This window comes from Chelonia mydas, chromosome 1 (assembly GCF_015237465.2).
Source record: "Chelonia mydas isolate rCheMyd1 chromosome 1, rCheMyd1.pri.v2, whole genome shotgun sequence".
NCBI classification, from domain to species: Eukaryota; Metazoa; Chordata; order Testudines; family Cheloniidae; genus Chelonia; species Chelonia mydas.
Window position 1 is genome coordinate 239,060,637 of NC_057849.1, and position 13,952 is coordinate 239,074,588.

The following is a 13,952-nucleotide window of genomic DNA, read 5'->3' on the forward strand; positions in this document are numbered from 1 at the left end:
ATTAACGCATCAGATCTGTACACTGCAAAAATGGACAGAAGACCAATAAATAACTATTTAGTTACCCTAGGCCATCCTCAGAGAAAGCACACTTGCCTGAAAACAAACCATTGCTCTGACAAATGTTAAACATAACTATAGTGGACTTACTCTGGTTTGTTAGTAAGTAAAGGCAGAATTGTTGTTGAATTCAAGAAAATCTCCAGAGGCAACATACATTGACGTGTATAAAAAATGTTCACCCTCTGATATTGTAATAACCTGGCCAATCGATAATCCTGACTATATCTTTGCACAATGTCTCTCTTAAACAAAAAAGTGATACAGCCATTTTTGTATTTGTTAATAGTGCACCTTTGGTACCTGTGTGGCTGTGATTTGTAAAATTGCTTATGGTTCCTAAATAAACATGTAACTGCACATACACATTCTGGCTCTCTGTCCCCCTATAGTCGCTGAACCACACAGAGATTTACGAGTCCGCTACAGATTTTGAGCTAACATAGATGGGTCTTTTAGCTCAGGCAGGAGGGGCACGTCCTTTCAGAAACCCGTGAGCACAGGTCACAAATATTCACAAGAGAATACAGGCCCCCACCTCAAACTTCACAGCCAATCAAAAGCTGGAGCTATGTGATACCTCTTTAAAGGTGCTTGTTGTTTATTAACAGTATTCACCGGGCAGTATATCCTTCAGCTTCTAGACCAAATGGATTGGTTTCACCAATAGAAAGCTTGGGAACTTTATCACTAACATTTCTCTCTTCCCTCTCCCCTTTTATCACTTTGTCTGTGCAGACCGGAAAATTTTTTGGTGAAGTGGACGGCTCAGTAATGACCCAACTGCTAAACATGGGAATGTTCAGGCAGTAAGTGGAGATCTCCTCTGTACCTTTCTTCTGTTAGAAGGTGATAAAGGTGGGGATGGAATGTATTGTCCCAGTGACAGTGGTATAGCTGGCTTTAAGGACAATGAGGGAAGCCATGAGGTGGGGCAGGAAGTTCGATTGTTTATTTCCCTACTGTCAATTTTCCTACAGACTCTCCTTCACCTAGCATCTTCCCCCTTCCCAGAATCCTCACATTTCTTGTTTTCTCCCTTCTCCTGCCAGGCTGTGACGCAGCAGGGAGGGGGGAGTGTTGACCTGGGAATGTGGCAGGGGAGTTTCACTGGGGATGGAAAAGGAGTGGCACTTGTGGCACCCTAGAGACTAACCAATTTATTTGAGTATAAGCTTTCGTGAGCTACAGCTCACTTCATCGGATGAGCCTGTAACCTGAGCCTGGAGGGGGAGGGGGAAGGTAACACCTCTGCCCGGGAAACTGGACAAAGGCGAGAGCCTGCTAGAGGGGTTTTGGTTTCAGTCTTGTGCTGGGTGGTGGAACGTAGGGAACCCCAAGGCTGGGGTCTAAGCTCCTTGCCCCCCAGAAGGACTTGGCTGAGGGGTCCTGGTTGTACCCACAAGCTCTCTTTTAGACTGTATTCCTATTGTCCAATAAGCCTTCCATTTTGCTGGCTGGCTGAGAGTCATGGTGAATCCCAGGAAGAGGGGTGCAGGGCCCGGACTCCCCCACACTCCATGACACAGGCTTCTCTTGCTTACTGGATCCAGCTACTGCAAAGCATTATGGGATCAACTAAATCCCAAACTGCCCCAGTCTTGCACTATGTGAACTGCACCTATGTCTTAGTCCCATATGTTAGAAGGTGGTGTGTGTGTCTGCTTTTGGTTGAAAGCTTTTCAGTTTCTCATCAGGCCTTGAAAGACTTTAAATGATTGGCTGGCTGCCAGAGACCTCCCCAGTAGCTGCAATAGAGTTGGTTGAAAATGTTTTCCCTTTGAATGTCCTTCACTGGTTTAGTTGCATACACACTAATTCTTTAGTAATTTCAGAAACAAATTAAACATTTAGATGGATTAAAAATGGCATCTGGGTTACTCAGGTAGATAAATTGTAATCCTCCTGCTCGAGGACATACAATGGTCACCATCTGAATTCAGGAAGAAATTTCCTCCTTTGGTATAGTATTGCACAGTGTAGCCTGTGTTAAGTAAAAAATAGGTTTTGGCCTAAGTGTAGAAGAGTATGGAGAAATTAAAGTTGCTAGTGTAAGAAAAGTTAGAGAGAAGTTGAAAACAGTAAGATAGAAAAATTGAAGTTGGCTACAACGTAACTTTGCTCATGTCCTTCCTATGTTTTGCTTAGAACTAGTTTTAGCAGTGTTTTACTGTGTTTTTAAAAATGATAAATGTTTTATTAAAATGTTATCTCTATTAATAGCATGAAAATATATTGTTATAGATGTCAATTTAAATAATGTGCAATGTAAAAAACCAATAAAAAGATGGCAAAAATGTGAATATCGTAATAAGTGGGTTTAATGTTAATTATTCTTATAATAGTTATAAAAAAGTAGTTTTGTTAAAATTGAGGAGACTTCCAATCAATATCAAAAAAGTACTGTTAGGTTCCAAGCTTATAAAACTGTACTTTACTCTGTTGTCAGTAGACTAATCACCCATTGACAGACTTTCACCGTCAAGTATAACTGTAGTATTGTGTAAGTAGTAATTGCATGCCTGTTTGCTTAACTAATCATTTTTCTTTTGAATCAAGTTCAGTGTATCATTCACAGTGTCGCCTAGTGCTCCTTTGCTAAATAGATTGTCTGTAACCGACTAGGGGCTCTAATCTGAAAACTAAGTTGTGTTTTATTGCACCCTTTTCTTTAACAGCTTCATATTAATTGGGAACATTTCAACATAAAAGTTACAACAGCTACAATACCTCTCTCGGCAGCATCTAGTATTAGCCACAGACAGGACAGTGAACTAGACAGACCATCAGTCTAACCAAGCATGACAGTTCTTATGTACAAAAATATATCCAGGATTAGCCTGAGTAGGAAAAAAATTAGCTCACACTTGAGTGACCATCTCATGGATGGTCGCACTTCTTGCTTTTGACTGTTTGTTTGCTTGTTTTGCTTTGATTTTATAGGGTGACGATGTACGACTATCAGGCCATGTGTAAAATGCCCTACCATCATCACAGCGGTGCCCGGCCTCTGCTCAGTGTACGTATCTCCCTACAGTCAGCCCATTGCATGAATGCTCATCAGTAGTTTGGTCCAGAACTTCTCTAATGCCTTGAAACATATTCCTGTTAAGAGATAAGGAGTTGTTTGTTCTCAAGTGATAGGAAATTCAAACCTGACATAGGACAGTGCAACTCCATTTCCTTCAGCCATTTCCATGCGGTCTGAAATTGGCCCATCATGCCTATCAGGCATATAGGGAACCACAGAAATCTATGCAATGAACTGTCACCAGTACAGTGCCAGGCTTTTCTTAGGTTACAATCTGTAGATGAAAGTGGAGGAATTGACTGGGCATTGCAATGTCAGCATCAGGAGAAAGTCCTCTAGGAAGAGGCATTCAGACTACCATGGAAGAGATGAAAACATGGAATAGAGGGACCAAAGCTAAACGTTCTGAGAATAGCATGTAGGCCAGGAACTACCTAAAAAGGTAGGTAGATTGGGCAGTAGGCAATCCACTTTAAAAAAGCCTGGATGGTTATGGGGTAAATATGCTGTGTTATCAAAAGCAGACAATACTAACTTTAGTATAAGGCTGCTAATGCCACAGCTTGTACCAAAAGTACCACTTACCATCAGATGATAACAGCATTTTAAACCGGCATTATCCCATTTAGTTGGTTTATTTCCTTCCTTGCTCTGTGCTCTCAGAGGTCATCCATACCAGTGGAAAATCACCAAGTAATTACATCTTCAAAGTCCCATGCACATTTGGAATAAACTCTCTGACCCAATGTAAGTGGAAGTGTGGAGATACTGTTGGTAGCAAGGAGACTCCACTGGCTTTTGATGCATTTTGCAAATTTCCCATTGATTCCAAGAGCTTAAATTCTAGCCCATTTCCAAGAGTTTGCTTGGTAGAGAGAACCTAGATGAAATATTGAGTCCTGCAGGACAACTGTCTTTTCTGTGAGCAGATCTTTATGGTATTTCTCTTTTTTCTTTTTCTCCAGCCCATTTATACCTTTTTCGCTGTACTGAAGTGGCTGATAAGTGATTTCCTCATGTGAGTACATCAGTTTGGGAGGATCACACCAACAGGAGATAGATCTAACAAATTCAAGCACAGGCTCCTTGTTAAGACATGACTACAGTCGAACCTCAGAGTTACAAACATCTCGGGAATGGAAGCTGTTTGTAACTCTGAACAAAACACTATGGCTGCTCTTTCAAAAGTTTGCAACTGAACATTGACTTAATACAGCTTTGAAACTTTACTATGCAGAAGAAAAATGCTGCTTTCCCTTTATTTTTTTAGTAGTTTACATTTAACACAGAACTGTACTGTGTTTGCTTTTTTTCTTTTCCTTCCCTCCTGCTGCTGCCTGATTGCATACTTCCAGTTCCAAATGAGGTGTGGGGTTGACTGGTCAGTTCATAACTCTGGTGTTCGTAACTTTGAGGTTCTACTGCCTCATAGACACATAGGCATTTCTGTGGCATTCATCACCATAGTACCTGTGCACCTCACCACAGCCCTGTGAGATACAGAAGTACTAATATTCCCATTTTGCAGACTGGGAAGCAGAGGCACCGAGTGGTCATGTGATTTGCCCAAGGTCATCAGAGTGCAAAGTCTGTGGCAGAACCAGGAATATCACCTAGCTCTCCCAACTCCCAATGCAGTTCCTTTAACCACTAGACTATCCTTCCTTTTCAGATTTGACTAAAATCAGTTGAGAGCAATTGTTCAGTTGAAAAGAGATAAAGAAAGAAGAAATGATTCTGTTCAAATAAGGATCCTAGTGACATTCTGGAGACTATACCCTATATTTCCTGCGCATGGTGCGGGGGGTGGGGGGAAGAAGGGAGGAGAGAAGAGAAGTTTAAACAGGAGCACGGGAGTCAGCTTCCCCTCAGATTGAGGAAGTTCAGATCTACATCTGGGTCCAAATGTTGCAGCTTCAGTCAGTCTTTACATTGGACCCAAACTGAAGCACTGAATCTAAAACATCCTTGCAGTTTGGAAAAGATCCAGAGTCCAAGGCTTGAGCCCATCTTCAGTACAGATTAGGTCACCAGGCACACACTGCAGCTGTCGCTGTGTTTGCATAGTACCTGCTTCTGTCACACTGATCAATCCTTACTCCATAGCTGGTTCTCAAGATGCTTGAATAATTTCTCAGCCTCAAAGGCCACGGAGCTAATGAATGCACTGGGTGCGAGGCAGCCTACACTGTCCTTTGGAAATAAGGCACAATTAGCCATTCCAGAATGAACAGAGCAAATCAGAGAGCCCAAGGGATGTGCTGAAAGGGTGAAAAAGGTCTCAGGCTTCTGCTGCAAGAAAATTCACATTGCACATTTTAGGACTTGGGCTCTTTAGGCCCTGGCAGTCCACTGGGCCATCTCTGTGACACCTGTATCCTTCTGGACTAGTGTAAAATGTCCTCTCTTCTTGCTCTTTTGTCAGATTTCTTTTGGAGTTCAATATTTGTGACTTCTGGCACTCAGACAACTTGGCAGATGGTAAGTATGCAGGAATACAGCTACCCCATAGCACACAAATGTTACAGCACCACTGGAGGAAGGAGTAACACAGAGAAATTTTGCACAGTGCCAAGGCAAGCACATGGGCACCAGGAATTTAGTCTCCGGGTCCTGTTACCACCATGTTCAAGACCTGCTGAAGTTCCAAAGCTGAAAAGCGCTCAGAATGAAGTTCGTGTCTCAGTGTCCCAGTGCCTGGGGCTATGGTGATTTTACAGCAGCTTAATATCACATGAAGCGGTAGAATGGTTTCTTCTCCCCTGGTATCCCGATAAGTTTTCCCCACATTGGACCAACTGAATATATAAGTCAGCTGTGGTGCATATTCAGTTGAAAGACTCCCTCAGGTTCTATGGAATTCTATAGCCAACATATAGTTCTCCATTAAATGATACAGGATGGTTTTAAAAACCTATAATTTGTCATTTCCTACTACCTTCTATATCTGTATCTATCAGTCAAGATAACGAAAACAGAACATTGCACAATAGTTGAGCACAATGCCTCATTAGGAACTGGAAGGATCTGTATGAATTAGGCTGTATTGTAATATGAAATCCTCACTAGTTATTCATAGGGTCTGATTCCTGTACTATTCATCATCACTTCCTTCTCTGCTTTCTTTCATTTTCCCCTCACTCCATCCATGACCTCCCCATGTGACTTCATACATTCACTGTGCTGCCATCTTGTGTGACTGTCATGTGAACCCATCTTCATTATGTGACTCGGATAGCCAAGTCCGTCTTCCATCATTGTAAGTAGACTGAACAATTTGAGTTTCCTAGGAATGGAAAGGGGAGGTTCACAAAGCATTTAGTCAGAAGCCTTAAGATGGGAAGGGGCAAGCAAATCAGTCCCCTTGGGTTTTTTCCTGCAACGGTCCTGAATTTGCAGTGAGGTTTCAGAGCAATGGAGGCTGTGGTGCCTAACAGCAGGTCTTTGCACTGCCGATGGATGGTGATAGAGGTGTTGTTATTTGTTCCATTTGTTGAGCTGCCAATATGGACTAGGTCTCTGAGAAGTCAATAAATGGAGGAAAATATTAATCTCTTTAGTGACTGGCTGACCAGACAAAGCCTAGCCAATTATTACTACAATACAGATGGATCCGTGGCCTCTTCTAATATCAACAAGTATGAAGGGGCCTTTGACTAACTAAGCCTTGTAGGGCACTTGGCGACCAAGCTGTCCCTATGTCTCTCTTTCCAGGAGCTATGCAGGAAATGAACAAATGATAAGCCACTCCTTCATATGAAATAAACCATACTGTTTTATATACTTCAAATATTAACAGGCAACGTAGGTTTTTCTTCCACAACATCTTGTCTTAACTCCGCCTCACTAATAGTGCTATGGTAATGCCAAAATAGTTAAATCAATACACCCCCCAACTGGGGACTCAGTTGAACCAGTCTAAAAGTACCTTATACTGGTATAGCTTGTTCTCGTTCACTATGGGAATAGCTGTACTGATATAAGGTACTGCTATAAGAGCATCCATGGTAGGGGAGTTGTACCACTTTAAGTATATGAGTACAGTTAAAAACAGTGTGTGATAAGGCCTAGTATTACTTTATCAATGTAACCATAGAGTGATATCTCAAACATTTCTCCTGCTACACTGGTTTTCCCGCACCACCTAGTGGCTTTAAGTATCACTACACTTCATTTTTGTTAGCAACTTTGCCTTCTTTTTTGGCACCGTCCACATTTTTCTTTCAATCCATTTCTCTGGGCAGGTCTACACTTATCGGTAGATTGGCATTGCTGCAATCGATGCAGTGAGTGTCAATTTAGCAGGTCTGGTGAAGACATGCTAAACTGTGGGAGAGCACTCTTCCATTGATTTGTGTACTCCACCTTCCCGAGAAGCGTAAAGGAAGTCAATGGGAGATGCTCTCCCGTCAACATAGCACAGTATAGCCACCGCAGTAATGGATTTAACTACATTGACTTCAGTTACGTGAATAACGTAACTGAAGTTGCGTAAGTTTGATCGATTTACCATGGTAATGTAGACCAGCCCTCAGTCTCTCCGTTCCCCAGTCCTCATTTCTGACTTCATCTCTTTTTGCCATTGCAGCTCACAAGCATAAGAAACATGATATGCTACAGCCATGCGACACAGAATACCCTGTCTTCGTGTACGAGACCACCATCAAAGAGACCAATGGGCTGATAGAGTGCGGAGACTGTCAAAAGTAAGAAATAAGTCTCCCCTTTTATTTCAGGACTTTACCTATAGACCTCCATTCCTTCCTCTGGTTCATCCCAGCTCATTGATACCACCTGAAACTCACTGAAAGAGAATGACAATATTTTAGAACAATCCCCTGATACACTGTGCCTGTTTGTCGCCAGCATTTTTAAAGCACCTCACACGTAGGGTGACCAGATGTCCCAATTTTATAGGGACAGTCCCGATTTTGGGGTCTTTTTCTTATATAGGCTCCTATTACCCCCCTACCCCGTCCCAATTTTTCACATTTGCTGTCTGGTCACCCTACTCACACAATCAATGGAACTCCCTGGTCACATTGCGTATCAGCAGAGGTAGACAGAGAAATCTGTCAGAACCCCTGGTTTTAAAATAAAACACGAAAACAAAATCTCCTATTAATACCAAGAGCTGGTTGGGAAATAGGCAAAAATGCACACACAAAAATCAGTCAGTCATTTTCATTCCACAGATTAAAGAGAGGAACAATTTTTTGTTTATTCAAAATTTTTTTCAAACATTTTCTGTTTAGAAAGCCTTTATTTTCAATAGTTTTCAGTTTTCCTTTTTCTCCCTATTTTCATTTGTTTCCCCCCCCCTTCCATTTTTCCACAGAAAAAAGGGGGCAGGGAAAAAGAGAAGAAATAAAGGAAAAATTATAAACCAAAAAAGGCAAAAAGTGGGTAAATTTCTTGCTTTCCAACTTCATCAAAAAAAATGGAAAATTAAAAAAAAATTGTGAAAGTTTCTGATTTTGAATAAGTCATTTTTCAACAACTAAAATGTGATCAGCTCTTAATAACCCTTACATTATTAAAGCTGAAAATGATTAAAATTAGATTATTTTTTACCCTTTATGCTGGTGAGTTTCACATTTTCATTTACAGTCAGCTTGCCTTTCGGGTTGCCAAGCACTAGCCTAATGCTGCAGTCTTTGCCACCCACACACTGCAGGGAGATATTTAAATCCATTTTTTAACACTTCTATTGATTTTAAGCTTTGCAAAAATCTAATTTTTCACAGAACCCAAGTGTGGACTCTAAACAAATCTAACAGATGCCCTGGGTAACTATAGACCAGTTAGCCTGATATCAGTCCCAGGCAAAACAATGGAAAAACTGTCATGGGATTCTGTTGATAAAGAACACCATGTATATAATTAATGCTAGTTAACATGGTTGAAACCTGATTTAATTCTTTGAGGAGACTACAAGTTTGGTTGATAACGGTCACTGCGTAGATGTAATAGACTTTTGCAAGACATTTGACTTAGTACCACATGACATTCTGATTTAAAAATTAGCTCTATACAGTATCGATAGAGCACATATTAAATGGATTAAGAAGTGGCTAACTGACAGATCTCAAAAAGAAAAGGAGTACTTGTGGCACCTTAGAGACTAACAAATTTATTTGAGCATAAGCTTTTGTGAGCTACAGCTCACTTCATCATATGCACGAAAGCTTATGCTCAAATAAATTTGTTAGTCTCTAAGGTGTCAAAAGTCCTCCTTTTCTTTTTTCGGCTACAGGCTAACACAGCTGCTACGCTGAAAGATGTCAAAAAGTAACCCTAAATGGGGAATCATCAACGAAAGGGGGAGGGTGGTGTTTCTTGTGAGGTTCCACAGGGATCAATGCTAGACCCAATGCTATTCACCATTTTTAATCAATGATCTGGAAGTAAATATAAAATCACTGCTGATGAAACTTGCGGGTGACCCAAACTGGCAAATAATGATAAGACAGTGCAGTCATGCAGAGCCACCTGGACCACTTGGTAACCTGGGCCCATTCAAACAAAAGGCTTTTTAATATGGACAAATGCAAAGTTGTATATCTAGGGCCAAGGCATGCAGGCCATGACTACAGATTGGACTATATGCTAGAAAGCAGTGACTGAAAAAGTTTAGGAGGTCCCAGTGTACAAGCAACTCAAGGGGAGCAATCCTGTGCGGAAAAGGGCTAATGTGAGCCTTGGATGTACAAACAGGGTAGTAGTGAACAGGAGGAGTAGAGAGATGATTTTTACCTCTGTATACTGCATTAGTCAGACTGATACTAAAATACTGTGTACAGGTCTGGTGTCCTTTGAAAAGTAGTTTGCATAGTTTGAGATGATGTAGAAACGAGCCACCAAAATTATTCAAGGGCTGGAGAAAATGCCTTACAGTGAGCGCTGTAAAGAGCTCCAGCTGTTTAGATTCTCAAAAAGAAGAGTGAGAGGTGATCTGATTACAGAATACAAGAACCTTTATGGGGAGAAAATAGTGGGTACTAATTACAGGGTTCTTTAGTGGAGAAAGGCATAATAAAATTAAGAACCAATGAATGGAAGCTGTGGCCAAACAGGTTCAGATTAGAAATAAGGCAGGTATTTTTGACAGTGTGGTGATTAGCTCTTGGAACAAACTACCAAGAGAAGTGAATGGATTCTCCAGCTCTTGATGTCCTCATAGCAAGACTGGATGCCTTTCTGGAAGATGTGCTTTAGCCAAACATACCACCAGTTATTGGGCTCAATACAGGGGTTTCTGGGTGAAGTTTAAAGGGCTGTGATATATAGGAGGGGCAGACTAGATGATCTAATAGTCCCTTACAGTCTATGAACCTCTGAATTGTGCAGACTGAGAAGTACATATGGGGCTAGAGTGGAGCTATGTTTATTAGAATGAACTTTTAGAGCTAAATTGTGAGTTCGCCACTAGGAATTGAGGATAGGTCACTATTCCCTCCCCCAGCTTCTGCTTCCTCCTGCCAGTAACAAATCAAGCTATCATCCCCAGCACAGCTCTACTGAGAGTGGGTATAAAAGCGTGGAGTGTGAGCTTTCTGGACCCAAGGGCCAGGTAGCCTGCACATAGGGGTGAAAGTAACTGAGGCCACTTACCGGTACAGCGCAGGGCGGCTCCGGCCCCCGGAAGGGGCAGGGCCCCTGGTGGAAGGGGCGGGGCTGGGGGTCAGCATCCCCCAGCCAGCCCTTCCAGACCGCCTGGCCCATGTCACCCAGGGCTCCCATGTTGATTTAAAGGGCCCGGGGCTCCAGACGACGCTGCTGCAGTAGCAGCAGCGGCGTCCGGAGCCCTGGGCCCTTTTAAATCGCTGGCCCCAGGGCAGCTACTCCCTTTGCCCGTCCCTCCCTCCCCTCCCCACCCATCAGCAGCCGGGGCAGGGGGCAAAAGGGGCAGGGACGTTAAAGCGCTGCAGCTCCTTTGCCGCGGGAGCGCTTTAACATTAAAGCGCTGCCCTTTTGCCCCCCCGTCAACGGCCCTGCTGGTACGGACCCTACCGGCAGGGCCGCCAACAGGGGGAAGGGGCAGCGACATTAAAGCCCTACCGGCAGGGCCACTGACAGGGGAGGCAAGAGGAGCAGAGACATTAAAACACTGGCGTGGCAGCGCTTTACTGTGGGCTGGGTATGGGCCGGGGCGGGTTCTTACCGGCAGGCGGTACCGGCCCGTACCGGCTCACTTTCACCCCTGCCTGCACAGGAGCATAAAGCAGCATGGCTGCTGCATTCTGATTCTCCCTTACACTCAGCCAGCCGCCTATACGTACATTAGAAGCTGCCCATAGAAACTGCAAGGTGGGGGAGGTAATATCTTTTATTGGCCCAACTTCTGTTGCTGAGAGAGACAAGCTTTCGCGCCACGCAGAGCTCTTCTTCAGGTCTGGGAAAGGCACTTAGAGCACCATAGCACAAGGCAAGGTGGGACAGATTGTTTAGCTTAAGTAGTTAGCACATACCCTAAGGGACCATTCAAGGTAGAGTGGCCCATTCATACCTCTGCAGTCATAGGACAAAAAGAGGGGGGTTAGACAATTACAGATGGTTGTAATAAGCCATAAATCCAGTGTCTGTTCACGCCGTGATTTTTAATGTTTAATAGAGTTATGAATTTAAGCTCCCAGGCTCAGCTTTTGAAAGTGTTGTGCAGGTTTCTTTGGAGGATGGGGACTTAGAGTGATCGCTCTGTGAAGCGTTCACCTACAGGTGATAGGAAAACAATATAAGACAAAAACACCCTAAGTGAATTCAGTCAAAAGTGTCGTGATTATCTGGTTTCACGCACGTAGTTGTTACTGGGGCATTTAGTGCACTGGATGAGGTACACCACATGTTGTGATAGGCACGTGGAGGATCCATGGCTCGTGAAAGGTGTGTTGTGTTGATCATTGTAGAAGTGGAAATATGTCTGCAGGTTTTACATGTTGTTCTGGCTGGGTCTGGTGCTGCTTTGAGTTGGTGTGTCCTGGTCTGTGGGGAGCTTGCTTCCGAGGATGAAAAAATGCAGACATTCTTACTTTGCCATCATCGCTACACAATGCTACACAGCACCTTCTTCCGTTCAACGTTTACAGATTACAGTATATCCACTCCCCTCAAAATCCCAGCAGAGGGCAGTAGAGCACTGCAGTTCATACTTGTTTTAGCTGACTTTTTAGATCAGGGGTCGGCAACCTTTCAAAAGTGGTGTGCTGAGTCTTCATTTATTCACTTTCATTTAAGGTTTCACGTGCCCGTAATACATTTTAATATTTTTTAGAAGGTCTCTCTCTCTCTCTCTAAAAGTCTATATATTATATAACTAAACTATTGTGGTATGTAAAATAAACAAGGTTTTCAAAATGTTTAAGAAGCTTCATTTAAAATTAAATTAAAATGTTGATCTTATGCTGCCGGCTGGCTCAGCCTGCTGCCGCTCAGGGGTTCCATCCACCAGCTCCTGCCAGCTGGGATCGCGGCTGCTAGACCTGCTCAGCCTGCTGCTGGTCTGGGGTCCCGACCCTGCCTACATACAGTGGGTACCTACCTTCTCCCTGGTTCTGGCTATTCTCTTCCTCTCTCTCTGCACTGAGATGAGGGTGGGAGTGCGCTGAGCACAGGGCTGGGGGTGAAGGAGCAGGCTGGGGGTTGGGGTGCAGGGTCGGGCCAGGAGCTAGAATGAGGGAGGGGGCTCAGGGTTGGGGCAGGAGGTTTGGGTGTGGAGTGCTTACCTGGGCAGCTCCCATTTGGTGTGAGGGGTGCAGGTGGGAATGTGGGTGGGGAGGGGGTGCAGGAGCTCCTGGTTGGTGCTCAGGGTGGGGGGTGCAAGAGTCAGGATGTGGGGGGTGCATGGGATGTGGGGGGGTGCAAGAGTCAGGGGTGGGGGCCTGTGAGGGGGGTGCAGGTGTCAGGGCATGGGGTGTGGGGGGCCTGGGTATGTATGGGGGTGCCAGAGTCAGGGCTGGAGTCATGGGGCAGCGTGAAGGAGTCAAGCAGAGGGCTGGGTGTGTGTGAGGGGGGTACAGGGCTCAGGGCAGAGGGCTGGGGGTGTGGGCTGGGGTCGTGGGGTGCTCATGGCAGGGGACTGGAGGGGGTATTCCACGCTTCCACCACCCCCTTCTCCAAGGCCCTGCCCCCGCTTCTTCTCTGCCTCCGCTGGGAGCAGCGAGCACACTGACCCCGCTACTCCCCCACCCCTTCGCAAGGGCCATCAGCTGATCCGCTGGCATGGAGGGACTGAGAGGAGGGGGGGGGGGGTGGGCAGGAACCCAGCACAGGGCGGGAAGAGGCAGGGAAGCTGGCAGGACCAAGCTTCTGCCCCCTGCCCCCGCGGGAGGGGGCTGGGGGGTGGAGAAGAGCGGGCCGGGCCGGGCCGGATTTTTAATGGCACGCTGCTGCTGCCCCGCCATTAAAAATGGGCTCGCGTGCAGTCTTTGGCACACGTGCCATAGGTTGCCGACCTCTGTTTTAGACACACTGCCTTTGGGTGTCATCACCAGAGCTGAGAGAAGAAGGCTGGGGGGGGAGGTTAGGAACTGAACTGAAAAATCTGCCTGGATTCTAACCAAAACCATTTAAAAAAATTTTTTTTTGTCAAACTTGAAAAAAATTGAAAATTTGCTTCAAATCAAACAAAATATTTTCGGTCAATTTTAAATGAAGTTTTTCAGTTTTTCTATTTAGTGTAGCCCGTTTTGGGTGTTTATTACATCTCCCCATGTTTGGGGGGTGGTTTTTAAATAAAGATATTGGCAAATCTGCATCTGAAATGTTATGAAACAAAAAGGCAAACCAAAACATTTCCAAGTCTTCAAAACAAAAATGTGACATAAAACACGTTGAATATTTTGGGCCGGGGGAGGAGGGATTG

The 13,952-nt window shown here is 44.3% G+C and overlaps 1 protein-coding gene across 5 annotated transcripts in view; it reads left to right on the top strand.

Annotated features, from left to right (window-relative positions):
* Positions 1 to 13,952, top strand: part of CACNA2D4 (calcium voltage-gated channel auxiliary subunit alpha2delta 4) — a 203,355-nt gene that overhangs the window by 181,600 nt on the left and 7,803 nt on the right. For 2 of the 5 annotated variants that reach the window (XM_037877774.2, XM_037877767.2), the window contains exons 31-36: positions 799 to 869; positions 3,004 to 3,079; positions 4,057 to 4,109; positions 5,517 to 5,572; positions 6,330 to 6,350; positions 7,680 to 7,797. In XM_037877774.2, the coding sequence (XP_037733702.1) occupies positions 799 to 869; positions 3,004 to 3,079; positions 4,057 to 4,109; positions 5,517 to 5,572; positions 6,330 to 6,350; positions 7,680 to 7,797 (395 nt within the window). The remainder of the gene's footprint in view (positions 1 to 798; positions 870 to 3,003; positions 3,080 to 4,056; positions 4,110 to 5,516; positions 5,573 to 6,329; positions 6,351 to 7,679; positions 7,798 to 13,952) is intronic. The other 3 variants (XM_043540197.1, XM_043540189.1, XM_043540200.1) reach the window with 2 other exon arrangements.